The sequence below is a fragment of the Dendrobates tinctorius genome, unplaced genomic scaffold (assembly GCF_039654945.1).
Source record: "Dendrobates tinctorius isolate UK_male_01 unplaced genomic scaffold, ASM3965494v1 ptg000086l, whole genome shotgun sequence".
NCBI classification, from domain to species: Eukaryota; Metazoa; Chordata; class Amphibia; order Anura; family Dendrobatidae; genus Dendrobates; species Dendrobates tinctorius.
In genome coordinates, this window is record NW_027361754.1 from 60,346,046 (window position 1) to 60,372,878 (window position 26,833).

Consider the following 26,833-nt stretch of genomic DNA (forward strand, 5'->3'; position numbering starts at 1 on the left):
CATAATATGGGGCCTATTATACTGTATGAAGTATTATATGGGGTCCATTATTCTGTATGGAGCAATATATGGAGCGCTATGTGGTGCCCATAATACTGTATGGAGCATTATATGGGGCTCATTATACTGTAAGGAGGACTAAACTGTCCGGTTTCTGAGCTATTGATATCACTCATGTAATGTAAGTCATCAGTGAAATCTTTGGCATTGTAATATACCTATATTTCTCTGCCATATCTGTACATCGCGAATTGTGATGTGTTAAAGGGGCACACAGACTCTTTCGCCCGGGGCATACGAAAACCTGGAGCCCGCCCTATCTCCCATACACAGGAGCGCTAATCTGAAAAATCTGACGGCGAAACATCTCTGCCAGCGGCTTATCTCCAGGAGAACAAAATGAACAGTAATCTGAAAACAGACATGCGCAACTGACATCTTCCTTGATGATCAGTGTTGGCCTAACCAATCGATATTGCCAATAATAATCTAATGTGTATAGGGGGTTGAAATGGTACTAGCAGCAAAACAATTACATACAATAGTCTTTACTATCAGACATGGAAACATGGATTTTTGTGAGTACTCACCGTAAAATCCTTTTCTCCGAGACGCTCATTAGGGGACACACATACTGTGGGGTGTATGCTTCTGCCGCTTGGAGGCTGACACTAAGTGAAAAAAAGAGGTTAGCTCCTCCTCCGTAGTATACACCCTCGCCCCTATTGCGGGCGGAAATCAGTTTGGTGCCAAAGCAGTAGGACAACAAAATCAGCCTTAATACAGGTACAACATGTCAAAAAGCACCACCCTTATCTCAAGCTAGTAAATGTACCTAAATTTTAACAAAACAAGAGCCAACTGGCTATTCGGGTGGGTGCTGTGTCCCCAATGAGCGTCTCGGAGAAAAGAATTTTACGGTGAGTACTCACAAAAATCCATGTTTCTCCTTCGCCTCATTGGGGGACACAGATACTGTGGGACGTCCTAAAGCAGTCCCTGGGTGGGAGATTGTTGACTCACCGGTCCAAGCTACATGCCTCTTTTGTTTAAAGGTGCGCCACCACTGCTTGGAGAATCCTTCTACCCAGGCTCGCATCCGCCAAAGCCTGAGTATGACTATTACAATGTCGGGCAAATGTGTGCAGGCTGGACCAGGTTGCTGCTTGCAAGCCTGTTCTGTCGAAGCCTGATGCCGAAGCGCCCAAGAGGTGCCCACTGCCCAAGTAGAGTGCGCTCTGATCCCTGCTGGAATCGACGTGCCTCTAATGCGGTAGGACTCCTAAAAAGTCAAACAAAAAAACATCTGGCTATGGTCGAATTTGAGGCAGCGAGTCCCCTTCCTGCGCCCTTCGGGGAGCACGAACAGCGTGTTCATCTGACGAAAAGGGAGCCATCCTCGACCCGTACCCCCGGAGGGCTGTTACCAAGTCTACCGTGAGACGAGCCTCTTCCACACGGTGCAACGGTGCTGGACAAAATGAAGGCAAGACAACATCTTCATTAATGTGAAAAGAGGACACGATCTTCGGCAGAAAAGGAGGGGTTTGTCTGAGCACCCCTTATCCTTATGGAAAGTGAGGAATGGAGGTAGGCCGGATAGTGATTGCCACTAGGAACGCCACTTTCCAGGAAGGGAACCTCAAAGAAACCTTCTGAAGCGGTCCCAAAAAGGAGCTTCCTGCCGAACCCTTAGGACCAGGTCAAGGTCCCAGGCATCCATAGGTGCCTTATAGGGAGGTACCAAGTGGGAGAGACCCTGGATGAAAGTCTTTACCTGTAACCTAGTAGCCATTCCGCACTGGACCAGGACGGATAAAGCTGATATTTGTCTCCTGCGGGAACTTGGGCCAGGCCCAAGTCTAGGCCCGACTGGAGAAAAAACAAGATGTTGTGGATCGAGAATCTCAGCGGAGAAACACCGCGTCCTCAACGCCAAGCTAAGAACACCCTCCAGGTGTGGCGGTAAATTCCTGCTGAGGTCGACTTCCGGGCGCTAACTATTGTAGCGACCACCTTGCTCCCAAACCCTGCCTGGGTTAGAATCCAAGATTAACTGGCCATGCCGTCAAACACAGGGCCACTGAGCTCGAGTGGCAAATCGGCCCTTGAAAAAGTAGCTCTGGGCGTTCTGGCAGTCGCCAAGGAACGACGGTGAGCAGGAGCATTAGGACTGCGTACCACGCTCAATAGGACCAGTCTGGGGCCAGCCAAATTGCCAGAGCCCCTTTCCTCTTGATCCTTTTGATGACTCAGCATTAGCGATAGCGGGGGAAATAAATATGGGCGGCGACACTGGTTCCATAACAGCACCAACGCGTCTACCGATTGCCTGCGGATCCCAGGCCCGAGCGACGCATGTGGGCACCTTGGCATTCACTCTGGAAGCAAACAGATCCACATCTGGTGTTCCCCGCAGCTAAAAAATCTGCTGGAAGACTTCAAACGTAGAGATCACTCTCCCCTTGAGAAATTTTACCGCCCAATTTTCCACGCCCGGGATGAGAGCTGCCGAGATCACCTAGTGGTTTGTTTGACCCACTGAAGAACGTGCCCCATCCCGCGCATGGTTGCTCTGCTGCGGGTGCACCCTTGATGATCTATATATACCAACGCCGTAGCTTTGTCCGATTGAATTCGGACAAGGCGGCCTGCAGAAAGTGATGAAACTGTTGCAGAGCCAGCCAAATTGCCCATATCTCCACTAGCTCGGTCAGGAGGAGAGCCTCCTGCGGGGACCACCGCCCTTGGGTCGTGTGTTGGCGAAAACCCTGCTCCCCAGTCGAGGAGACTGGCTTTGTTTGTCATCACCCACCAATGGTCTGGCAAAAAGGGCTTCCCCTGGGACAGAGAGGGACTGGTTATCCACCATTCGAGCGACTCCCTGACTTGACAGGATCGCCGGCCCCACTGAACGGCGTGAACGGAATTCTTGTCCCAGGCTGACAAGAGGACGCGCTGCAGGGGGCGAAGAAGGAACCGGCGAACGGTAACGCTTCTATTTCTGCCACCATTTCTCTTAGAATCCTCATCCCGAACCAGCTGGAATGAGGGACTGGATGGCGAAGTGTCCAGACTCCCTCCGAAGAGTAAGCGCCTCTTCCTGAGGAGAATTACCAGCCCTCGGCAAGTATCGAGGATCCTTCCTAAGAAGGAAAAACCTCTGAGCTGGAACAAGAGATGACTACCTCGCACTGACCAACCACCCTAAGTGGCAAAGAATATCCAGCGTGATGTCGACATTTTCCTCGCATGCCCGTGCTGAAGGGCCCTTAACTAAGAGGTCGTCCAAGTAAGGCAAAAATGACTATGCCTCAAGAATGATGTAGCATGACCATGACAACTGACATAACCTTTGTGAACACTCCGGGAGTCTTGGCTAGCCCGAAGGGTAGTGTTATGAACTGAAAAATGTCGACCATTGATGCCGAAGCGCAGAAACCTCTAATGAGCAGGAAAAAATGGGCTTGCCACCTGATGAATGCACTCATGCTCAGCCTAGAATGGCAGGTGGCCATGTGCAGATATGCGTTCTGGATATCTATTGAGGCCAAGTATTCTCCCCGCTCCATGGCAGATATAACGGACCGAAGAGACTCCATCTGAAAATGTCTGATGCTGACGAACCTGTTCAGAAGCCTCAGGTCCAAGACAGGTCTGACAGACGCGTTCCCTTTTTGTGAACTGCAAACAGCCTGGAATCGCAACCCTGTGCTCTTTCGTGTTCTGGCATGGAAACTATGACTCCGTTGTACAGGAGCGATTCGATGGCCCCTAATAGAGCCCTTGCCTAGCTATCCACCCTGGGAAGACGAGAAAAAGGAAAAACCGTTTTGGAGGGCATCTGACAAAATCTATTTTGTAAACCTGAGGCCACCAACTCCTTTACCCACGTGTCGCGTGCAACACTAAACCAGACGTGGCAGAATCAGAGTAGACGGCCACCCACCTTGCCGGTGTCGTCTGGCAAACACCTCGAGTCATTTAACCGACTATCTTTGGGATCTGGATCCCCTTGAGCTGGGCTGCTGAGTTCGCATTCTCCCCAATGGGTTGGATCTATATGAGATCTGCCGCTCCCTATCCTGGTTGGAGCGGCCTGAAGCGGCGGAATTGGCCGCTGTGGTCCACCCGGGGTTGCGAAAAAGATCGAAAACGTGCCTGAAAAGGGTGCGAATAAGGCGGTTTGATCCTTTGTTGAGGGAGAAAAAACGCTCTTTCCTCCCGTGGAGTCAGAGATAAGTTTATCCAACCTCTCTCCAATAAACGGCCGCACTGATCATAAGGCAGAGAAGTCAAGGACTTCTAGAAAGCAGAATCGGCCCGCCATCCATAGAGCTCTTCTGGTAGAAATTGCGTTAGCGGCAGCAAGTTCCGAGCAATTAGCCGCATGCAAAGACGCATTGATTACATAGTCCCAGGTCCATCGCTATCTGCCTCGCGATCTCCGATATCTCAGCAGGTAGCTCTGCTTCTGCGCGACCCTGTTTAACAATTCTGACCATGAATTCATGGCCTTGGTGCCCAAGTCGCTGCGAACGAGGGAAAGAGCGCTGATCCTGACACCTCACTTACTGAGCAAGAAGCTCTTTATGAGGCGATCCGTGGAATCCGTAATATAGGAACCACTAGAAACGAAACAGGGTTTCAGTGGCTAGACGCGACACCGGTGGAGCCACCATCGGAGATTTCATCCGTTTCTTACGGATGTCCGGCAAATGGATACCTTACTTCGAGTACCTTTTGACCCGAGAAACCCCAGTCTGGTCATTCCCTGAGTTGCTTCACTATGTCCTCAAACTCAGGATAAGAGGAACCAATTCTGTGCGGTCGCTTCACTCACTTAAATGCCACCTTATGGCCTAAAAGCCACGGTTGAACCATCCTCAATCCTCAAGGTCTGACCGACGGCTTCTATGAGCCTGTCCACTATTTCACATGACCCCGGAGCATCCAGGTCAAGGTGTCTGTCAGAGTCGACCTGAGGTCTGCTCCCAATCAACCCTGGTGACGGGGAGCGAGAAGCAGGACTTACGGATGCCACAGCACTGGATAGACTGGGTGACACCGCGAGGATTCCTTCCACCGTGTCTGCCTGAAGAGCTGCCCCTGCAGGCCGAAGGCTCTAGTGAGGTGGAGGTCCCTCTAAGGCCGACCAGCCACTGTCCCTGCCCCTGTCTGGGCCCTGACGGAACTCGATTGCCCACGTACTGTGACAGTGATAGGGCCCTCTCCGGGGGGCTTGCACATTGGTCGCCTAGCAGGGGAGGGCTCCTGGGCGCGATCGGGCTCACAAGCTTCGCATAATTTTTGGCTCTGGCATGTGGCAAAAAATGAACCCCTCCAGAAATGCATGTGGCATAAGGGAACGCGATTTACTTTTCTCAATCATATTGCAGCCAGGTCTAATTCATATGAGGGTTGAAGGGAAGGGAGGAGGGGAAAAAAACCCGCCACCTTTAATCGCCGCGAGCCTCCAAGATCGGAGTCACACTTACCGCATCCTGTGACCCACGTGCTACTGCCGCAGCCTATGCGCTGCCCCGCGCTCCCGTCCTTCGGGTAGGGCGGACCGTTCCTCTCCCGGCTGCAGCCTACCTGCCATGAAGCCGGGGGCTCAATTTGTTCGGCGTCCGCCCTAGCCAGGGGGCGGCGCTGGGAATGACGTCACGCCGGAGGCGGGACTTCCGCCCGCGGCCCAGACACGGCCGAAGCCGCGGACTAAATTTTGCCTGCACGCCCGCCGCGGGAGGGGGGGAGCGGACCGGCGGCCCGCAGGCCGAAGGCTCCAGTCCCTGTCGCTGAAACCCGGCGCCCACGCCTGGCGGAAGGAGGGAGGAGAGGGAAGGAGGATTGCTCTACACTTCCTAAGATACCTGGAGCTTCCCGGAACGCTGCCGCAGGCCCTCCCCAGCCCTTCATACCTGACTCCGGCTCTAACCTGTTGCCACCAGGTAAAGGGGATGGGGTTAGTTTCTGGACGGTGCAGGCACCCTAGCTCCATCTAACCCCTTCAGGGGTGAGGAGAGGGACCGTCCGCCGCCTTGCAGCACCGCCGTCTATCGTTGGTGGAGCAGTGGGGGCAGCACAGACTAGTCTTGTGCCTCTGTGCAAGCCCATGGTTTCAATACTAAGGGGTGGACAGGGCTAAGTCCGGCATCGTGTCCCACGTCGCGGGAGAGGATACGTGGAGGGACACTCGCACGTTGATGGTTTGGGGAAATCGGACCATTTTAATATGATCCGTTGCCCCTGTCTCTTCTTCATAAAATAACAAACAAAAATAGATGTGTATTTCCTGAAGGAAGTACAGATAGTGGTTTGAAATGCTGCCCAGGCTGCCCCTTTAAGAGAGACTTGCCTGCTGCACCTGCAAGACTTTCAACTCAGGATCCGTTTTAACTGTGGGTGCCTCTCAGGGGCCACTTTGGCCTCAGGGTCCGATTATGTGGGTGGGGCCCTCAGGGCCCGATTTTGTGGGTGGGGCACCTCAGGGTCCGATTTGGTGGGTGGGGCCCCTCAGGGTCCGATTTGGTGGCCGGGTCCCCTCAGGGGCTGATTTGGTGGGTGGGGCCCCTAAGGGTCCGATTTTGTGGCCGGGGCCCCTCAGGGTCTGATTTGGTGGTTGGGGCCCCTCAGGGTCCAATCTTGTGGCCGGGGCCCCTCAGGGTCCGATTTTGTGGGTGGGGCCCCTCAGGGTCCGATTTTGTGGCCGGGGCCCCTCAGGGTCCGATTTGGTGGGTGGGGCCCCTCAGGGTCCGATTTGGTGAGCGGGGCCCCTCAGGGTCCGATTTGGTGAGCGGGGCCCCTCAGGGTCTGATTTGGTGGGTGTGATCTATCAGGGTCCGATTTGGTGGGCGGGGCCCCTCGGGGTCCGATTTGGTGGGTGGGGCACCTCGGGGTCCGATTTGGTGAGCGGGGCCACTCTAGGTCTGATTTGGTAGGCGGGCCACTCTGGGTCCGATTTGGTGGGCGGGGCCCCTCAGAGTTCAATTTGATCAGCGGGGCCCCTCAGGGTCCGATTTTGTGGTTGGGGCCTTTCAGAATCCGATTTAGTGGGCGGGGCCCCTCAGGGTCCGATTTGGTGGGCGGGGCCCCTCAGGGTCCGATTTTGTGGCCGGGTCCCCTCAGGGTCTGGATTTGTGGGTGGGGCCCCTCAGAGTCCGATTTTGTGGGTTGGGCCCCTCAGGGTCCGATTTTGTGGCCGGGGCCCCTAAGGGTCCGATTTTGTGTCCGGGGACCCTCAGGGTCCGATTTTGTGGTCGGTGCCTCTCAGGGTCCGATTTTGTGGTTGGGGCCCCTCAGGGTCCGATTTTGCGGCCGGAGCCTCTCAGGGTCCGATTTTGTGGTTGGGGCCCCTCAGGATCTGATTTTGTGGCCGGGGTCCCTCAGGGTCCGATTTTGTGGCCGGTGCCCCTGAGGGTCCAATTTTGTGGGTGGGGCCCCTCAGGGTCCGATTTTGTGGGTGGAGCCCCTCAGGATCCGATTTTGTGGTTGGGGCCCCTCAGGGTTCAATTTTGTAGGTGGGGTCCCTCAGGGTCCGATTTTGTGGCCGGGGCCCCTCAGGGTCCGATTTTGTGGCCGGGGCCTGTCAGGGTCCGATTTTGTGGCCGGGGCCCGTCAGGGTCCGATTTTGTGGTTGGGGCCCATCAGGGTCCGATTTTGTGGGTAGGGCCCCTCAGGGTCCGATTTTGTGAGTGGGGCCACTCAGGGTCCGATGTTGTGGCCGGATCCCCACAGGGTCTGATTTTGTGGCCGGGGCCCCTCAGGGTCCAATTTTGTGGGTGGGGCCCCTTAGGGTCCGATTTTGTGGGTGGGGCCCCTCAGGGTACAATTTGGTGGGCGGGGCCACTCTGGGTCCGATTTGGTGAGCTGGGCCCCTCAGGGTCTGATTTGGTGGGCGGGATCTATCAGAGTCCGATTTGGTGGGCGGGGCCCCTCAGGGTCCAATTTGGTTGGCGGGGACCCTCGGGGTCCGATTTGGTGGGCGGGATCCCTCGGGGTCCGATTTGGTGGGCGGGGCCCCTCGTGGTCCAATTTGGTGGGCGGGGCCCCTCGGGGTCCGATTTGGTGGGTGGGGCCCCTCGGAGTCCGATTTGGTGAGCGGGGCCACTCTAGGTCTGATTTGGTGGGCGGGCCACTCTGGGTCCGATTTGGTGGGCGGGGCCCCTCAGAGTTCAATTTGGTCAGCGAGAACCCTCAAGGTCCGATTTTGTGGGTGGGGCCCCTCAGGGTCCGATTTTGTGGTTGAGGCCTTTCAGAATCCGATTTAGTGGGCGGGGCCCCTCAGGGTCCGATTTGGTGGGTGGGGCCCCTCAGGGTCCAATTTGGTGGGCGGGGCCCCTCAAGGTCCGATTTGGTGGGCGGGGCCCCTCAAGGTCCGATTTGGTGGGCGGGGCCCCTCAGGGTCCGATTTGGTGGGCGGGGCCCCTCAGGGTCCAATTTGGTGGGCGGGGCCCCTCAGGGTCCCATTTGGTGGGCAGGGCCACTCTGGGTCTGATTTGGTGGGCGGGTCCACTTTGGGTCCGATTTGGTGGACGGGGCCCTTCAGGGTCCAATTTGGTGGGCGGGGACACTGAGTCTGATTTTGTGGGTTGGGCCCCTCAGGGTCCGATTTTGTGGCCGGGGCCCCTCAGGGTCTGATTTTGTGTCCGGGGCCCCTCAGGGTCCGATTTTGTAGCCGGTGCCTCTCAGGGTCCGATTTTGCGGGTGGGGCCCCTTAGGGTCTGATTTTGCGGGTGGGGCCCCTCAGGGTCCGATTTTGCGGGTGGGGCCCCTCAGGGTCCGATTTTGTGGCCGGGGCCCCTCAGGGTCCGATTTTGTGGCCGGGGCCCCTCAGGGACCGATTTTGAGGGTGGGGCCCCTCAGGGTCTAATTTGGTGGGCAGGGCCCCTCAGGGTCCGATTTTGTGGGTGGGGTCCCTCATGGTCTGATTTTGTGGGTGGGGCCCCTCAGGGTCCGATTTTGTGGGTGGGGTCCCTCATGGTCTGATTTTGTGGGTGGGGCCCCTCAGGTTCTGATTTTGTGGTTGGGGCCCCTCAGGTTCTGATTTTGTGGCTGGGGTCCCTCAGGCTCTGATTTTGTGGGTGGGGCCCCTCAGGGTCCGATTTTGTGACTGGGGCCCCTCAGGGTCTGATTTTGTGGTTGGGGCCCCTCAGGTTCTGATTTTGTGGCCGGGGTCTCTCAGGGTCCGATTTTGTGGCCGGGTCCCCTCAGGGTCTGAATTTGTGGGTGTGGCCCCTCAGGGTCCGATTTTGTGGGTGGGGCCCCTCAGAGTCCGATTTTGTGGCTGGGGCCCCTCAGGGTCTGATTTTGTGGCTGGGGCCCCTCAGGGTCCGATTTCGTGACCTGGGCCCCTTAGGGTCTGATTTTGTGACTGGGGCCCCTCTGGGTTCGATTTTGTGGCCGTGGTCTCAGGGTCCGATTTTGTGGGTGGGGCCCCTCAGGGTCTTATTTTGCGGCTGGGGCCCCTCAGGGTCTGGTTTTGTGGGTGGGGCCCCTCAGAGTCTGATTTTGTGGGTGGGGCCCCTCAGGGTCCGATTTTGTGACCGGGGCACCTCAGGGTCTGATTTTGTGGTTGGGGCCCCTCAGGGTCCTATTTTGTGACTGGGGCCCCTCAGGGTCTAATTTGGTGGGCAGGGCCCCTCAGGGTCCGATTTTGTGGGTGGGGTCCCTCATGGTCTGATTTTGTGGGTGGGGCCCCTCAGGGTCCGATTTTGTGGGTGGGGTCCCTCATGGTCTGATTTTGTGGGTGGGGCCCCTCAGGTTCTGATTTTGTGGTTGGGGCCCCTCAGGTTCTGATTTTGTGGCTGGGGTCCCTCAGGCTCTGATTTTGTGGGTGGGGCCCCTCAGGGTCCGATTTTGTGACTGGGGCCCCTCAGGGTCTGATTTTGTGGTTGGGGCCCCTCAGGTTCTGATTTTGTGGCCGGGGTCTCTCAGGGTCCGATTTTGTGGCCGGGTCCCCTCAGGGTCTGAATTTGTGGGTGTGGCCCCTCAGGGTCCGATTTTGTGGGTGGGGCCCCTCAGAGTCCGATTTTGTGGCTGGGGCCCCTCAGGGTCTGATTTTGTGGCTGGGGCCCCTCAGGGTCTGATTTTGAGGGTGGGGCCCCTCAGGGTCTAATTTGGTGGGCGGGGCCCCTCAGGGTCTGATTTTGTGGGTGGGGCCCCTCAGGGTCCGATTTCGTGACCTGGGCCCCTTAGGGTCTGATTTTGTGACTGGGGCCCCTCTGGGTTCGATTTTGTGGCCGTGGTCTCAGGGTCCGATTTTGTGGGTGGGGCCCCTCAGGGTCTTATTTTGCGGCTGGGGCCCCTCAGGGTCTGGTTTTGTGGGTGGGGCCCCTCAGAGTCTGATTTTGTGGGTGGGGCCCCTCAGGGTCCGATTTTGTGACCGGGGCACCTCAGGGTCTGATTTTGTGGTTGGGGCCCCTCAGGGTCCTATTTTGTGACTGGGGCCCCTCTAGGTTCGATTTTGTGGCCGGGGTCTCTCAGGGTCCGATTTTGTGGTTGGGGCCCCTCAGGGTCCGATTTTGTGGGTGGGGCCCCTTAGGGTCTGATTTTGTGGGTGGAGCTCCCTGGGTCCATTTTGGTGGGCGGGGCCACTCTGGGTCCGATTTAGTGGGCGGTGCCCCTCATGGTCCGATTTGGTGGGCGGGGCCCCTCATGGTCCGATTTGGTGGGTGGGGCCCTTCAGGGTCCGATTTGGTGGACGGGGCACCTCTGGGTCCGATTTGGTGGGCGGGGCCCTTCAGGGTCCGATTTGGTGGGCGGGGTCAATCTGGGTCCGATTTGGTGGGCGGGGCTCCTCAGGTTCCGATTTGGTGGGCGGGGCCCCTCAGGGTCCGATTTGATGGGCGGGGCTTCTCAGGGTCTGATTTGGTGGGCGGGGCTCCTCAGGGTCCGATTTGGTGGGCGGGGCCACTCGGAGTCTGATTTGGTGAGCGGGGCCCCTCAGGATCCGATTTGGTGGGCTGTGCTACTCTGGGTCTGATTTTTTGAGCGGGGCCACACTGGGTCCGATTTGGAGGCCAGGGTGGCTCAGCCTCCGATTTGGAGGCCGGGGTGGTTCAGCCTCCGATTTGGAGGCCGGGGTGGCTCAGCCTCCGATTTGGAGGCCGGGGTGGCTCAGCCTCCGATTTGGAGGCCGGGGTGGCTCAGCCTCCGATTTGGAGGCCGGGGTGGCTCAGCCTCCGATTTGGAGGCCGGGGTCGCTCAGCTTTCGATTTGGCACGCCGGCCCTTTAAGACTCATTTCGGTGCGCTGGCCCTTTAAGAATCACTGTGGCACGTCGGCCCTTTAAGAGCCAGGGTGGCTCACTGGGCTTCTAAATCCACTTTGTCGCACATTCTATCTAAGGGGCATGTGTCATGTGATGAAGCTAGATTTGCATTTGTGCTGTGGGTTTCACTTTAAGAGCTGATATTATGTGGCAGAAGCTCTGTCCTTGGGATGTCATGTGACGTTCGTAGGCGTTGGCATAGTAACTGGGTCTGCCTGCGCATATCAATGAGCTCAACTGCCATTTCAATCGCCTCAGGGCACGTTTTGCCATTACCCATTGAAAAGCATTGGAGACAGTGCATTCCAATGACGGGTAAAAAAAAAATTCCAAACGCAAATTGCGCAAAAACTACAAATCCGATCGACACGAAAAATACTTAGCACACCTCTCGTGGACGCTGGCTTCGAAACAACACCTTAACGGCGTCTGTGCGTGTAGCGGTTCGGGCTGTATTAATTGCGGAAATCAACTTAATAATAATAACTAGATGTGTATTTCCTGAAGGAAGTACAGATAGTGGTTTGAAATGGTGCCCGGGCTGCCCCTTTAAGAGAGACTTGCCTGCTGCCCCTGCAAGATTTTCAACTCAGGATCCGTTTTAACTGTGAGTGCCTCTCAGAGGCCACTTTGGCCTCAGGGTCTGATTTGGTGGGTGGGGCCCCTCAGGATCCAATTACTTGGCCTGGGTGCCTCAGGGCTTGAATTGTTGGCGGGGATCTCTCAGGCTTCGATTTTGTGGGTGTGGCCCCTCAGGTTCCGATTTTGTGTGGGGCCCCTCAGGGTCCGATTTTGTGGCTGGGGCCCCTCAGGGTCCGATTTTGTGGTTGGGACCAATCAGGGTCCGATTTTGTGGTTGGGGCCCCTCAGGGTCAGATTTTGTGGGTGGGGCCCCTTAGGGTCTGATTTTGTGGGCGGAGACCCTCTGGGTCCTATTTGGTGGGCGGGACCACTCTGGGTCCGATTTGGTTGGCGGGACCACTCTGGGTCCGATTTGGTGGGTGGGGCCTCTCAGGGTCCGATTTGGTGGGCGGGGCCACTCTGGGTCCGATTTGGTTGGCGGGGCCACTCTGGGTCCGATTTAGTGGGTGGGGCCCCACAGGGTCCGATTTGGTGGGCGGGGCCCCTCAAAGTCTGGTTTGGTGGGCAGGGCCTCTCTGGGTCCGATTTGGTGGGTGGGGCCACTCTGGGTAAGATTTGGAGGCTGGGGTCGCTCAGCCTCCGATTTGGAGGCCAGGGTCGATGAGCTTCCGATTTGGAGGCCGGGGTCAAAGAGCCTCCGATTTGGAGGCCGGGGTCGTTCAGCCTCCGATTTGGAGGCTGGAGTGGCTCTGCCTCCGATTTGGAGGCCGGGGTGACTCAGCCTCCGATTTGGAGGCCGGGGTGGCTCAGCCTCCGATTTGGGAGGCCGGGGTCAAAGAGCCTCCGATTTGGAGGCCGGGGTGGCTCAGCCTCCGATTTGGAGGCCGGGGTCGATCAGCCTCCGATTTGGAGGCCGGGGTCGATCAGCCTCCGATTTGGAGGCCGGGGTCGATCAGCCTCCGATTTGGAGGCCGGGGGAGTCGATCAGCCTCCCATTTGAAGCCTGTGGTCATCAGCTTTCGATTTGGCGTGTCGGCCCTTTAAGACTCATTTTGGTGCGCCGGCCCTTTAACAATCACTTTGGCGCGTCGGCCCTTTAACAATCACTTTGGCGCGTCGGCCCTTTAAGAGCTAGTTTGGCTCACTGGGCTTCTTCTAAATCCACTTTGGCGCACATTCTCTCTCAGGGGCATGTGTCATGTGATGAAGCTAGATTTGCATTAGTGCTGTGGGTTTCGCTTTAAGAGCTGATATTATGTGGCAGAAGCTCTGTCCTCGGGGCGTCATGTGACGTTCGTAGGCGTTGGCATAGTAACTGGGTCTGCCTGCGCATATCAATGAGCTTAACTGCTATTTCAATCGCCTCAGGGCACGTTTTGCCATTTCCCATTGAAAAGCATTGGAGACAGTGCATTCCAATGACGGGAAAAAAAATTTTCAAACGCAAATTGCTCAAAAACTACAAATCCGATCGACACGAAAAATACTTAGCACACCTCTCATGGACGCTGGCTTCGAAACGACACCTCAACGGAGTCTGTGCGTGTAGCGGTTCGGGCCGCATTAATTGCGGAAATCAACTTAATAATAATAAGAAGAAGAATAAGTTAGCAGCGTTCGGATTACAATATAGTGGTTTTTTCAAACCACTATAAATAGATGTCTGGGGAAAAAACCCAGATATGTCCCTCGGTGCGGGAAAGGATACGTGGAGACGATACTCAACACGTGCTCGCCCGTTGTTGGTTTGGGGAGATCGGACCCTTTCAATAGGATCCTGCGCCCCTGCCTTATCTTCATGGAAAAAAAGAGAAAAAAAAAAAAAAGAAGTCTGGAGAAAACAGACATGTGTGCCTCGAAAGACACTAAGCAAAAAACTGATTTCCGCCCGCAATAGGGGCAAGGGTGTATACTACGGAGGAGGAGCTAACCTCTTTTTTTCACTTAGTGTCAGCCTCCAAGCGGCAGAAGCATACACCCCACAGTATCTGTGTCCCCCAATGAGGCGAAGGAGAAATATGTTAATGATCTGGGCTTAAGCTGTGGAGAAGCAACTTGCTGTATCAGAAGGCTTCTCCCTCTGCTGCAGAAAAAGCTGCAAAAAGCTCTCCCTGCAGCTTGTACAGACACACTTATAGCATCGGGGAGATCCTTTCTTCTTTTAGGCAACGGTCACACATGAGTATTTGGTGAATATTTTATCTCAGTATTTGTAAGCCAAAACCAGGAGTGGAACAATCAGAGGAAAAGTATAATTGAAACACGTCACCACTTCTGTATTTATCACCCACTCCTGGTTTTGGCTTACAGATACGGAGGTAAAATACTGACCAAATACTGAACGTGTGAATGTGGCCTTATACAAGATTATTTCACGTCTTTAATTTTTTTTTTTAAATCCCCCTATATAATAGATTCCAGTCTGCACACTTTGTGCCAGATAGAAATTGTAAATAATTGATGTCCACGGTGAACTGTTTTGTACATATAACACCACAGTAATATCCTTTTGTGCCCTACGATGACTATCTCGCCTGTATACACGGCTAGGGGCGGCTGAGTCATACAGCTGACATCTGCCTGTGACTACTGAAAATAGGAGAAAGTTTTACAGAAATCACTAGTACAGCACATTACGGCTGCAGCCAATCATTGAACTCAGCACTGTAGTTGGCTTAAAGACTACTAACCCTGTGATTGGCTGCAGCGGTCACGTACTGTAGTAGTGACATCACTATTACAGCATGTCAAGAACAATCAGGGGTAGTTGTTAGTGGTAGCTGTGGGGAGAGTAAAGATCAATTTATTTTTGGTTAGTAGTAGTTAAAGAGAACCTGTCATCTGATGCATGTTGCCAAAACCATTGGTAGCATGAAGCAGATCCTGGATGCACCACTGCAGCCAAGTATATTTTACTCCGAAACTATCCTCAGAGAAAATATACTTTATTAAAATTCAGCTTAATATTAAACTTCCCCCGAGGAAGCCATATTGGCGAAACGTGCGTCGGGGCACGATCCTGGAATCGATATACTCGCCCAGATGGGTAAGCACTTTAATCTGCACTGTTTCTATCACTTTATCAGATGATCTGAATAATCGGACTTACTTTATCTGAGTTTGACTGATATTCTTTTATATACACCTTTCCTGGGGATTTCTGCTCACCATTTGCAATCCCTCTGTAGCCTTATTTCCCGTCAATAACCTCTATCTTCGGTACACTTTGTACTCCATTTGATAAGAAATTTGAATAGACATATTTGTGGGTATAGGCTCCCTTGTGGAAATGGTACACTTATTGAGTGAGGCTTACCTTGCAGTTTACTTATTTTCCCCTGGATTGTAATTTTTAGGATTTATGCTGTGCATTTTCTAGTGTCCATTTTCAGTGGTTCAGGGTGTCATTTTTTTTCTCCTTTTACCAACCATTGCATCTGTAATTACTGCGATTATTGTGTTTTATATATGATTATCAATAAAAGATATATTTATATTATACTTTTGTGGATTTTGGTTCATGTAGGGCTGGAAGCTCTGAAATTGTGTAGGTTCTGAATATGAAACTAGTCTGGTGCCATGCCTCCGGACGACTCTTCCCAGCGCTGCAAGTGGTGATTGGCAGGTCATTCCCATAGTGACAGACCTGTCAATCACCTGCAGCGGTGCTGGGAGTAGCCGTCTGGGTTCTTTGCAATATATGCTCTCTGAAAAATCATAAAATCAGGAATATAACCAGGCTTTATTGGTAAAATAGTCTTGCGTCAAACGATATCCATCAGCCCATTGTAAGCTCCATAGGAGGATTTTCCCTTATTGGCCCGACTGCAAACTTTTCAACTGTCTCGAGCTTTTGTAATATCACTATCGACAGCATAAGATCTGAGCCTGTTCCTCCAACTGATGACTGCAGGGTAAATTTGTTAAAAAGAAAAGTGAACTAAACAATTAAAAACTGCATTTTATTTCTACAAATATACAAAAGAGAAAAATAAATATGTCAAAGATGCCAGTCACTGCTCATGGTCCTCCACTGGAATACAACGTTCATGATGTGACGTAGTGGGGGACACATCAGTATTGTATAGTGTTGGAGGTCCTGGGACCTGAATCCTCATCGACATCATTATTGTTTGTAAATTGGAAAACCAAAGTCTATTTCATTTCCAGCAGACTTAGAACTTGAGGCTGAAGCCGGGTCCGGCCGCAGAAGCCCCCTGATTGGTGGTGGTAAGGTGAAACCCTGTGTCCTTGAGATCATCGTCACCCTGGAATAAAAAGGAGAATACGATGATGAAGGTCAATACACACGAGCGCAGAATGGAAAGCCCATCATTGACAAGGCCATGTTTAGTTATCGGATGCAGAAAACTAACTATACAGCTGCAATGTGAGAACTTGGATAAGTGGCTGGAGTAAGATCCTGTACACACTATGCTTTATGCCTCCATCAATGCGTATAGCATGAACACCGGGAGCTTTCCTTTAAAAGCAAGAACAGATTTACTATAAATTTTCACGCAGCAAATCTGGAGCATTTCACAGATTAAGTAGGGTTGTTTTGGATGAGATTTTACCAAAATGTCATCCATATGCTGCATAAAAAATCCACAGCATTAAAATGACTCGTGGTGTACAGTTGTGGCCAAAAGTATTGACACCCCTGCAATTCTGTCAGATAATACTCAGTTTCTTCCTGAAAATGATTGCAATCACAAAATCTTTGGTATTATCTTCATTTAATTTGTCTTAAAAGAAAAAACACAAAAGAGAATGAAGTCTTCAGACTTCATAATGCCATGCACACAGTCAAGCAGTCCAGTGCCAGAGGCAGCAAAGCAACCCCCAAACATCAGGGAACCTTCGCCATGTTTGACTGTAGGGACCGTGTTCTTTTCTTTGAATGCCTTTTTTTTACTCCTGTAAACTCTATGTTGATGCCTTTGCCCAAAAAGCTCTACTTTTGTCTCGTCTGACCAGAGAACACTCTTCCAAAACATTTTAGGCTTTTTTTCAGGAAAGTTTTGGCCAACTCCAGCTTGGCTTTTTTATGTCTCGGGGTAAGAAGTGGGGTATTCCTGGGTCTCCTACCATACAGTCCCTTTTCATTCAGATGCCGACGGATAGTACAGGTTGACACTGTTGTACCCTCGGACCGCAGGGCAGCTTGAACTTGTTTGGATGTTAGTCGAGGTTCTTTATCCAACATCCGCACAATCTTGCGTTGAAATCTCTTGTCAATTTTTCTTTTCCGTCCACATCTAGGGAGATTAGCCACAGTGCCATGGGCTTTAAACTTCTTGATGACACTGCGCACGGTAGACACAGGAACACTCAGGTCTTTGGAGATGGACTTGTAGCCTTGAGATTGCTCATGCTTCCTCACAATTTGGTTTCTCAAGTTCTCAGACAGTTCTTTGGTCTTCTTTCTTTTCTCCATGCTCAATGTGGTACACACAAGGACACAGGACAGAGGTTGAGTCAACTTTAATCTATGTCAACTGGCTGCAAGTGTGATTTAGTTATTGCCAACACCTGTTAGGTGCCACAGGTAAGTTACAGGTGCTGTTAATTACACAAATTAGAGAAGCATCACATGATTTTTCAAACAGTGCCAATACTTTTGTCCACCCTCTTTTTTATGTTTGGTGTGGAATTATATCCAATTTGGCTTTAGGATAATTCTTTTTGTGTTTTTTCAATTAAGACAAATTAAATGAAGATAATAACAAAAAATTTGTGTTTGCAATAATTTTCAGGAAGAAACTGAGTATTATCAAAATTGCAGGGGTGTCAATACTTTTGGCCACAACTGTATAATTTTTGCTCACCGACACAACTTATTTTACCCTTTGCTGGGCTGTAGTAAATCCATGGCATCTCTGCAATGAAATCCATGCAGTTTGATTCAGATTTTGGTTCTGCACATAATTTCTACCGTCCACAATAATGCCCCCATTACTAATATTAGCTCGGATCTCCTAATGCTGAATCATCCTCTCTCAGGAGATCAGTACTAATGAATATGAGTCCTGGATGGACAAGCTTACCAGCTGACTGTATCCGAGTCCACCCTCTGGGGGCCGAGGGCTTGTGGCACGTTTCACTCTCGGCTGTTCGCTTTTTGCCGGCCACGTAGGAAACATGGACGGGTCAATGGGCAGAGGGGTCTCACAGAAGTATTCGTGCTTTAAGGCATCTTCTGCATTAATTCGTTTTGCAGGACAGTAGGTCAGGAACCTACGGGGACACAAGACAACATTATTAGGGGGATAGAACGACAAGTCACAGCTATTTTCTAATGATTCTCTCCACTATAAATGGAGACCTAGATCATATCCAGCTATGAAATACTTACTTGTTCATGAGGTCAAATCCTTGGTCTGACAGCAGAGCCCCAAATCTCTTTCGGAGGTTGTTGTAAGGATATTCAGAAAAGGTCATTTTCTTTATTGCTGGAAGCTCATTGTAACCGGGCCAGATCTTCTCACTTGGGGTTCCAAGATCCTGGAAAAAGAAATAAGGTCCAACTGACTGACAACTATATACAGTATCCAGAAGAGCCTTGGTAGCATTGGTAATAAATACATAAGGTAATCTTCCTCCCACAGTAACTCATCACTAGGCTTCCATAACATTGGATGTAGAAACGTGTGGACTGGGCAAGGGCAACAATCCAATTGCCTAAGAAATTCCGATTGATCTATTAGTGAGCAGATTACCATCTAATGTCCGGCATCCACATTACAATGAGATATTGCTGATACATGCATTATATTGTTTGTATACCTTTTTACGTCTTTTCTGTGCTGTGTACAGGCAGTAGTAGTGGCAGAGCACTGCTGTGTGTGCACCCTACACTGCGATATTACCACTAAACCCATCATGTGATCCTTTATATAATACTTTAACTCAAGGATACTTCAACAAATAACGAAAAAAAAACCAACAACTTTACCTTAAAGACCTTGTTGATTTGATCAATCTCAGATTTTCCTTGGAAGAGCGGCTTTTGGGTCAGAAGTTCTCCAAATATACAGCCAACTGACCACAAGTCTATGGCCGTGGAGTATTCCTGGCAAGAGGAGATCGAAAAGAGTGAAATTCTAAAAGACTTGAAAACCAGGTCCAACCCGGCAACACTTTAGTGCTTATTAATGGAAGCACGCAAACAGTCCTGACATATGTATAGACCTCCACATAGCAAACTACAAGGACACCCTGTGTAGTCCGATTCTGCCGCTTACCACCTATATTCAGTAGAGTAATAAGAAGTGGCGGCGTACAATTTACATAGATGTTTTGTCTGATTTTAGATATATTACAGCACAGGAAAAAAAATGGTTGCAAAGGTGACAAAGTCTATCAGCCTTTTAGCAATATGTACCTTAGCACCTAGCAGCAGTTCTGGAGCTCGATACCATAATGTGACCACGATGGGAGTATAAGGCTTTAGAGGAGAGCCATATTCACGAGCTAAACCAAAATCTCCAACCTGTTAAAATAAAACACAAGTAAATCCAATTAACGTATATACTCGTGTATAAGCCGAGATTTTCAGCCCATTTTTGGGGGCTGAAAGTGTCCCCCCCCCCCCTTCTCTCGGCTTATACACGAGTCATATACGGGCGGGGGAGTGTCAGAGATCATACTCACCCTCTGCAGCCCCCCTGCTTGTTCCATGTTGTCGGCGCTGCTCTTCCTTCCTGCTTCAGCTGTCAAGTGTAACCGCTCATTAAATATGCGCATATTTAATGAGCGGTACCACGTGACCGCTGAAGCAGGAAGGAAGAGCAGCGCCAACAACATGGAACAAGCAGGGGCTGCGATGCAGACACAAGCGCCAGGACCGGGTGAGTATGAACAGGGGGGAGGCATATTCACCTGTCCCTGCGCTCTGCTGTCTTGCGTCCTCTGCAGTGACATTCAGGTCAGAGGGCGCAATCGAGGCGAGTATAAGGTTTCTTTTTGGTAACGGAGGCAGCGGCAGTAGCAATATGATGGGGCCACACACTGTGCAGCATTATCTGGGGCCACACACTTTGCAGCATTATCTGGGGGCCACACACTTTGCAGCATTATCTGGGGGCCACACACTTTGCAGCATTATCTGGGGGCCACACACTTTGCAGCATTATCTTGGGGCCACACACTTTGCAGCATTATCTGGGGGCCACACACTTTGCAGCATTATCTGGGGGCCACACACTGTGCAGCTTAACTGGGGCCACACACTGTGCAGCATTATCTGGGGCCACTCACTGTGCAGCATAACTGGGGACACTCACTGCGCAGCATAACTGGGGCCACTCACTGCGCAGCATTATCTGGGGCCACACACTGCGCAGCATTATCTGGGGCCACACACTGCGCAGCATTATCTGGGGCCACACACTGCGCAGCATTATCTGGGGCCACACACTGCGCAGCATTATCTGGGGCCACACACTGCGCAGCATTATCTGGGGCCACACACTGGGCAGCATTATCTGGGGCCACACACTGGGCAGCATTATCTGGGGCCACACACTGGGCAGCATTATCTGGGGCCACACACTGGGCAGCATTATCTGGGGCCACACACTGGGCAGCATTATCTGGGGCCACACACTGTGCAGCATTATCTGGGGCCACACACTGTGCAGCATTATCTGGGGCCACACACTGTGCAGCATTATCTGGGGCCACACACTTTGCAGCATTATCTGGGGGCCACACACTTTGCAGCATTATCTGGGGGCCACACACTTTGCAGCATTATCTGGGGGCCACACACTTTGCAGCATTATCTGGGGGCCACACACTTTGCAGCATTATCTGGGGGCCACACACTGTGCAGCTTAACTGGGGCCACACACTGTGCAGCATTATCTGGGGCCACTCACTGTGCAGCATAACTGGGGCCACTCACTGCGCAGCATAACTGGGGCCACTCACTGCGCAGCATTATCTGGGGCCACACACTGCGCAGCATTATCTGGGGCCACACACTGCGCAGCATTATCTGGGGCCACACACTGGGCAGCATTATCTGGGGCCACACACTGGGCAGCATTATCTGGGGCCACACACTGGGCAGCATTATCTGGGGCCACACACTGCGCAGCATTATCTGGGGCCACACACTGGGCAGCATTATCTGGGGCCACACACTGGGCAGCATTATCTGGGGCCACACACTGCGCAGCATTATCTGGGGCCACACACTGCGCAGCATTATCTGGGGCCACACACTGCGCAGCATTATCTGGGGCCACTCACTGTGCAGCATTATCTGGGGCCACTCACTGTGCAGCATTATCTGGGGCCACACACTGTGCAGCATTATCTGGGGCCACTCACTGTGCAGCATTATCTGGGGCCACTCACTGTGCAGCATAACTGGGGCCACTCACTGTGCAGCATAACTGGGGCCACTCACTGTGCAGCATAACTGGGGCCACTCACTGTGCAGCATAACTGGGGCCACTCACTGTGCAGCATAACTGGGGCCACTCACTGTGCAGCATAACTGGGGCCACTCACTGTGCAGCATTATCTGGGGCCACACACTGCGCAGCATTATCTGGGGCCACACACTGCGCAGCATTATCTGGGGCCACACACTGGGCAGCATTATCTGGGGCCACACACTGGGCAGCATTATCTGGGGCCACACACTGGGCAGCATTATCTGGGGCCACACACTGGGCAGCATTATCTGGGGCCACACACTGGGCAGCATTATCTGGGGCCACACACTGGGCAGCATTATCTGGGGCCACACACTGCGCAGCATTATCTGGGGCCACACACTGCGCAGCATTATCTGGGGCCACTCACTGTGCAGCATTATCTGGGGCCACTCACTGTGCAGCATTATCTGGGGCCACACACTGTGCAGCATTATCTGGGGCCACACACTGTGCAGCATTATCTGGGGCCACTCACTGTGCAGCATTATCTGGGGCCACTCACTGTGCAGCATAACTGGGGCCACTCACTGTGCAGCATAACTGGGGCCACTCACTGTGCAGCATAACTGGGGCCACTCACTGTGCAGCATAACTGGGGCCACTCACTGTGCAGCATAACTGGGGCCACTCACTGTGCAGCATAACTGGGGCCACTCACTGTGCAGCATAACTGGGGCCACTCACTGTGCAGCATAACTGGGGGCACTCACTGTACAGCATAACTGGGGCCACTCACTGTGCAGCATTATCTGGGGCCACTCACTGTGCAGCATTATCTGGGGCCACTCACTGTGCAGCATTATCTGGGGCCACTCACTGTGCAGCATTATCTGGGGCCATTCACTGTGCAGCATTATCTGGGGGCCACTCACTGTGCAGCATTATCTGGGGGCCACACACTGTGCAGCATTATCTGGGGGCCACTCACTGTGCACCCTCGGCTTATACGTGAGTCAATAAGTTTTCCCAGTTTTTGTGACAAAATTAGGGGGGGTCGGCTTATACACGAGTATATGCAGTAATTAAGCAAATCATTGGGTGCAAAAAGATAGACGGATCTCATATACCAGCACTTTTGAAATAAATGGAAATAGCCCATCCCATTAAAGAAAAGCAATGTCTGCACCTTATGTCGTTGATATAAAACACTACTGCACTTTGATATCAAGGTTTCTATCTCTTCATCTACACATAAAACTCCAAAAAAAGCAGTGTCCGACGGTCCTAGCCCTGAAACCCCTAATTACTACCATATGTCACCAATGTGTATTTGGCAGAGGTCTAAGTGCTGTGACCACCGCTGATCGTTAGTAGTACCATGCCACATTGCCTCCTTTGGCTTTTTCCAGGAGGCCGGATAGAGACGAGGCAGAAGACGTACCTTTAATATTCCAGCATGACTGAGCAGTAAATTTGACGTCTTGAGGTCCCTGTGAAGAATCCAGTTATCATGGAGATGTCGGACGCCCCTTAACAGCTGAATCATAAGTGTCTTCACTTCACCTGCAGAGAGAGAAGAGATGGGGAAAGAGTTTTATACTTACATTACTAAAATAACATCTGATTGGAATAATCAGTTCTCCACTAATAAGTAACAGACGTCTGGAAAAAGAAAAGAAGACAGGATTTACTGCAGCGATTAATTCATGTTCAAGAGTTTTAGGAATTAAATTCCAATTCTGGGAAGTTTAGGACTTTTAAAAAACTTGCTCCAGTTTACATCAGGACTGAATTGTGGGACGTTTTTTGCCTGTGTAGATGGAGGACATCAGTGACAGATGACTACAGCCTCCAGTACTGAGGCCACGGTTATTCAGAATTGTATAAATATAAATGGCAACCATTTAGAGATCTGGTTGCAGAGACGGACAGTCATTAGAAACAAGATCTCCCAAGTGACAAAGTAATATACTGTATATATAAATAAATCCATGTATTCATCCACCTGGTAGGAAAGGCTGTTTCATGGTCTCCATGAGGCTTTTCAGATCATGCTCCACATAGTTCATGACAATGTAGATTTTGTCCATATTGCTCCCAACAACGATTTCCTAGGAAAAAAGGAAATCAGCTCAAGTATCAGGACACAGTGACAGCGGCAGAAAAAAACAAACATTTTCTAGCAAGATCTCTCAATAGTACATTGCTGCTTAGGTTTCGACGCACTATTCTCCCTCCTAATGTAGGTTAACAGCGCGATGATCAAGCCTGTAAGCCCAACCTAAAACAGAAAAAGGGAACAATAAAAAAACATGTACCATTTCTATCTCCAACTGACTCTAAGCTAAAACTGGTTTAGCTCGTTGGCTGCAGAACGATCGTATCTGGTGGGAACTGTCGAGAAACCAAGGTTGTGTGTCCCGAGAAAGAGAATATTAAAGGGGTTATCTTCTGGTTTTGCGAAACCCATGTATATATCTCAGGTGCAAAAAACAAAACACTTGTCTTTACTCACCCTCCCCTGGTTCCAGGGCTGAGTCTCTGCTGATGCTCCTTGTGTCTGTCATCGTCTATAGTTCTGACAAAGCTGAAGCAACCAATCACCGAACTCAGCGGCTCATGCTGTCAACTCCAGAAGAGCAAATTAACTCGCCAATTCGCTGCAGTGTTGTCAGAGCTGCAGGCAGTAACAGCAGAAGTGGAGGCTCAGTGATGTACCCAAGGAGGGCGAGATAAGCTCAATTTGTCTTTGCTAAAATGGTTTCTCCACAATCAATCTTTATACTATGTTTGGCAAAAAATCGAAAAGGTTGAGATCTGCCAACTTAGTCTCCTACTGAAACCCGGAGTGAAGACGCTTAGTCCCCGGGAGCGCGGACGCTTAGTCCCCGGGAGCGCGGACGCTTAGTCCCCGGGAGCGCGGACGCTTAGTCCCCGGGAGCGCGGACGCTTAGTCCCCGGGAGCGCGGACGCTTAGTCCCCGGGAGCGCGGACGCTTTATTCAATGGGAGCGCGGGCGCCTCGTCAATGGGAGCACGGACACCTCATCCCTAGTAACGGGCACTCCATGTAGCCCATTTGACAAATGCCTCATTGATTTTTATGGAGAAGGACTTTAGGTGACCACATCTATGTTTTTGGGATGAGGGACCATGCCAGCAGTTGAACTATAAAAGTTTATCAAGGGGAAAAAAAAAGAGGGATTTTTGATACTCACCGTAAAATCTCTTTCTTGGAGCCTTCACTGGGGGACACAGGTAACCATGGGTGTATGCTGCTGTCGCTAGGAGGCAGACACTAGGCAAAAAAGGAAAAATAGCTCCTCCTCAAAAGTATACACCCACCGAGAGGCACCAAGTACCTCAGTTAGTGTTAAAGCAGTTGGAGAAGCAATCAAAAACTCAACATATGTATCAACCCAACAGCAAAGCACGTAGGCCCAAAAGTAGTACCCCAATGAAGGCTCCAAGAAAGAGATTTTATGGCGAGTACCAAAAATCCTCTCTTTCTTTATTGCTTCATTGGGGGACACAGGTAACCATGGGACGTCCCAAGGGTGGGAACAGAAATAATGCAAAGAAAACTTAGGTCAGCCAATGCGTAACCGTTGCCTGCAGCAGACAAGGAATGGGTATGAACCCTGTAAAACCTTGTGAAAGTGTGCAAAGATGACCAGGTCACGGCTTTAGAAATCTGTAAAGCTGAAGCCAGGTGACGAACTGCCCAGGAAGCCCCATCACCCGAGTGGATTGGGCCTTCACCCCCGGAGGAGGCTGTTAGTCCTGAACGCGGTATGCTTCCAATATTGTCGAACGAATCCAACGGGCAATAGTGGATTTGGAAGCTAGAAGCTCCTTTACGACGACCTTCAGAAATGACAAATAGGGCATCAGATAGGCGAAAGGAAGCAGACCTTGAGAGGTAGACTGGGATAGCTCTGACCAGATCCAACTTGTGGAGGGACTTCTCCAGGGGATGGATCAGAGAGGGACATAGAAGGACAATGTCTTCATTAATGTGAAAAGAGACCACCTTAGGCAGGAAAGAAGGAACGGGTCTGAGAACTACCTTGTCCTCATGTAGAATCAGGAAAGGAGAACAGCAGGATAATGCCGCTAAGGCCGGGATCACACTACTGTGTGTGATGCTAGAAATACATGCAGACGCAGCTCCGATCCCGAGTGCCTGCGGCAGCACCGGTTGTTGATGCGAGAGACTCCTGCGAGTTTCTCGCATCACACACGGTAGTGTAACTCAGAAACTCTCCTGATGGATGTAATGGCAACTAAGAAGGCAACTTTCCATGACAGGAGAATAAATGGAATGTCTTGAATGGGCTCAAAAGTAGCATGCTGGAGTGCGCTAAGGACAAGGTTAAAATCCCATGGATCTAACGGAGGACAATAAGGAGGTGCCAGGTTGGCGACTCTTTGAAGAAAAGTCTTTACCTGGGAACGAGAAGCCACATTTCGTTGAAAAAGAACTGACAGAGAGGAAACCTGATCCTTTAGGGTATGGAGGGATAGTTGAGAGTTAAGACCCGCTTGTAGAAACCCCTGGATTGAAGGAAGTGAAAAAGACAGACTAAATTGTTGTCCTCACTCCAAAGAAAGAAGGCATTTCAGTATCTGTGGTAGATACGCGAGGATGCTGGTTTTCTTGCCCTAATCATGGTCTGAATGACCTGATGGGAAAAAACAGCCTCCCTCAGGACTGTGACCTCAACGGCCATGCCATTAAACTCAGACTGTGAACTCTGGTGGAAGAGGTGGCCTTGTGAGAGAAGTTTTGGACGGTCTGGAAGCCTCCAGCGAGTGTCCATGAGCATGTTCAACAGCTCCATGTACCAGGCCTTTCTGGGCCAGTCTGGAGCTACCAGTATTATGGGAATTTCTTCCACCTTTATCTTCTTCACGACTCTCGGAATCAAGGGGAGAGGAGGAAAAAATAGAATTAGTCTTACCGGTAATTCGGTTTCTAGGAACCTTCCACGACAGCCATATTGGAGGATGTCTCCCCGCCCTAATGGGGGACAGGAAATGCACAAGAGGTTAAATAACCCTCCCCTTCCTGCTACCACCAGTGTTTTTCCTGGACACACTAGCATGTATAGTTACCACCAAATTGCAGGAATCATCCAATAAGAGTATCAGATAGGGAGGAAAATTAGTGCTGTTGTGGAAGGTTCCTAGAAACCGAATTACCGGTAAGACTAATTCTATTTTCTCTAGTCACCTTCCACGACAGCCACATTGGAGGAATACCAACAACTAATTTCTTAGAGAGGGACAACAGCCTGCAGAACACGCCTGCCAAACATTAAATCCCTGTTGAAATTTAGTATATAATGTCTAGTGAATGTATGGACAGACGACCAGGTGGCGGCTCTGCATATCTGCTCCGAGGATGCGTTCCCCCTTTCTGCCCACGATGTTGATACTGAACGTGTAGAGTGGGCTTTCAGAGATGTAGGAGGAGGAACGTTCTGTGGCGAGTAGATAAGGCTGATCGCTTGCCTGATCCAATCCGTGATTGTATTTTTTGCCGCCTTTTTGCCTTTATTCCGACCGAAAATTTGAAT

At 51.3% G+C, this 26,833-nt stretch overlaps 1 protein-coding gene across 10 annotated transcripts in view; it reads right to left on the minus strand.

Annotated features, from left to right (window-relative positions):
* Nucleotides 1-15,805: 15,805 nt before the first annotated feature.
* Nucleotides 15,806-26,833, minus strand: part of LOC141097940 (cyclin-dependent kinase 11B-like) — a 112,155-nt gene continuing 101,127 nt past the window's right edge. For all 10 annotated transcript variants that reach the window (XM_073585477.1, XM_073585474.1, XM_073585472.1 and 7 more), the window contains 7 exons: nucleotides 23,258-23,363; nucleotides 22,694-22,815; nucleotides 19,245-19,352; nucleotides 18,816-18,932; nucleotides 18,216-18,364; nucleotides 17,908-18,097; nucleotides 15,806-16,125 (listed from right to left, as the gene is read on the minus strand). In XM_073585477.1, coding sequence (XP_073441578.1) covers nucleotides 16,033-16,125; nucleotides 17,908-18,097; nucleotides 18,216-18,364; nucleotides 18,816-18,932; nucleotides 19,245-19,352; nucleotides 22,694-22,815; nucleotides 23,258-23,363 — 885 coding nt within the window. In that variant the 3' untranslated portion in view covers nucleotides 15,806-16,032. The remainder of the gene's footprint in view (nucleotides 16,126-17,907; nucleotides 18,098-18,215; nucleotides 18,365-18,815; nucleotides 18,933-19,244; nucleotides 19,353-22,693; nucleotides 22,816-23,257; nucleotides 23,364-26,833) is intronic.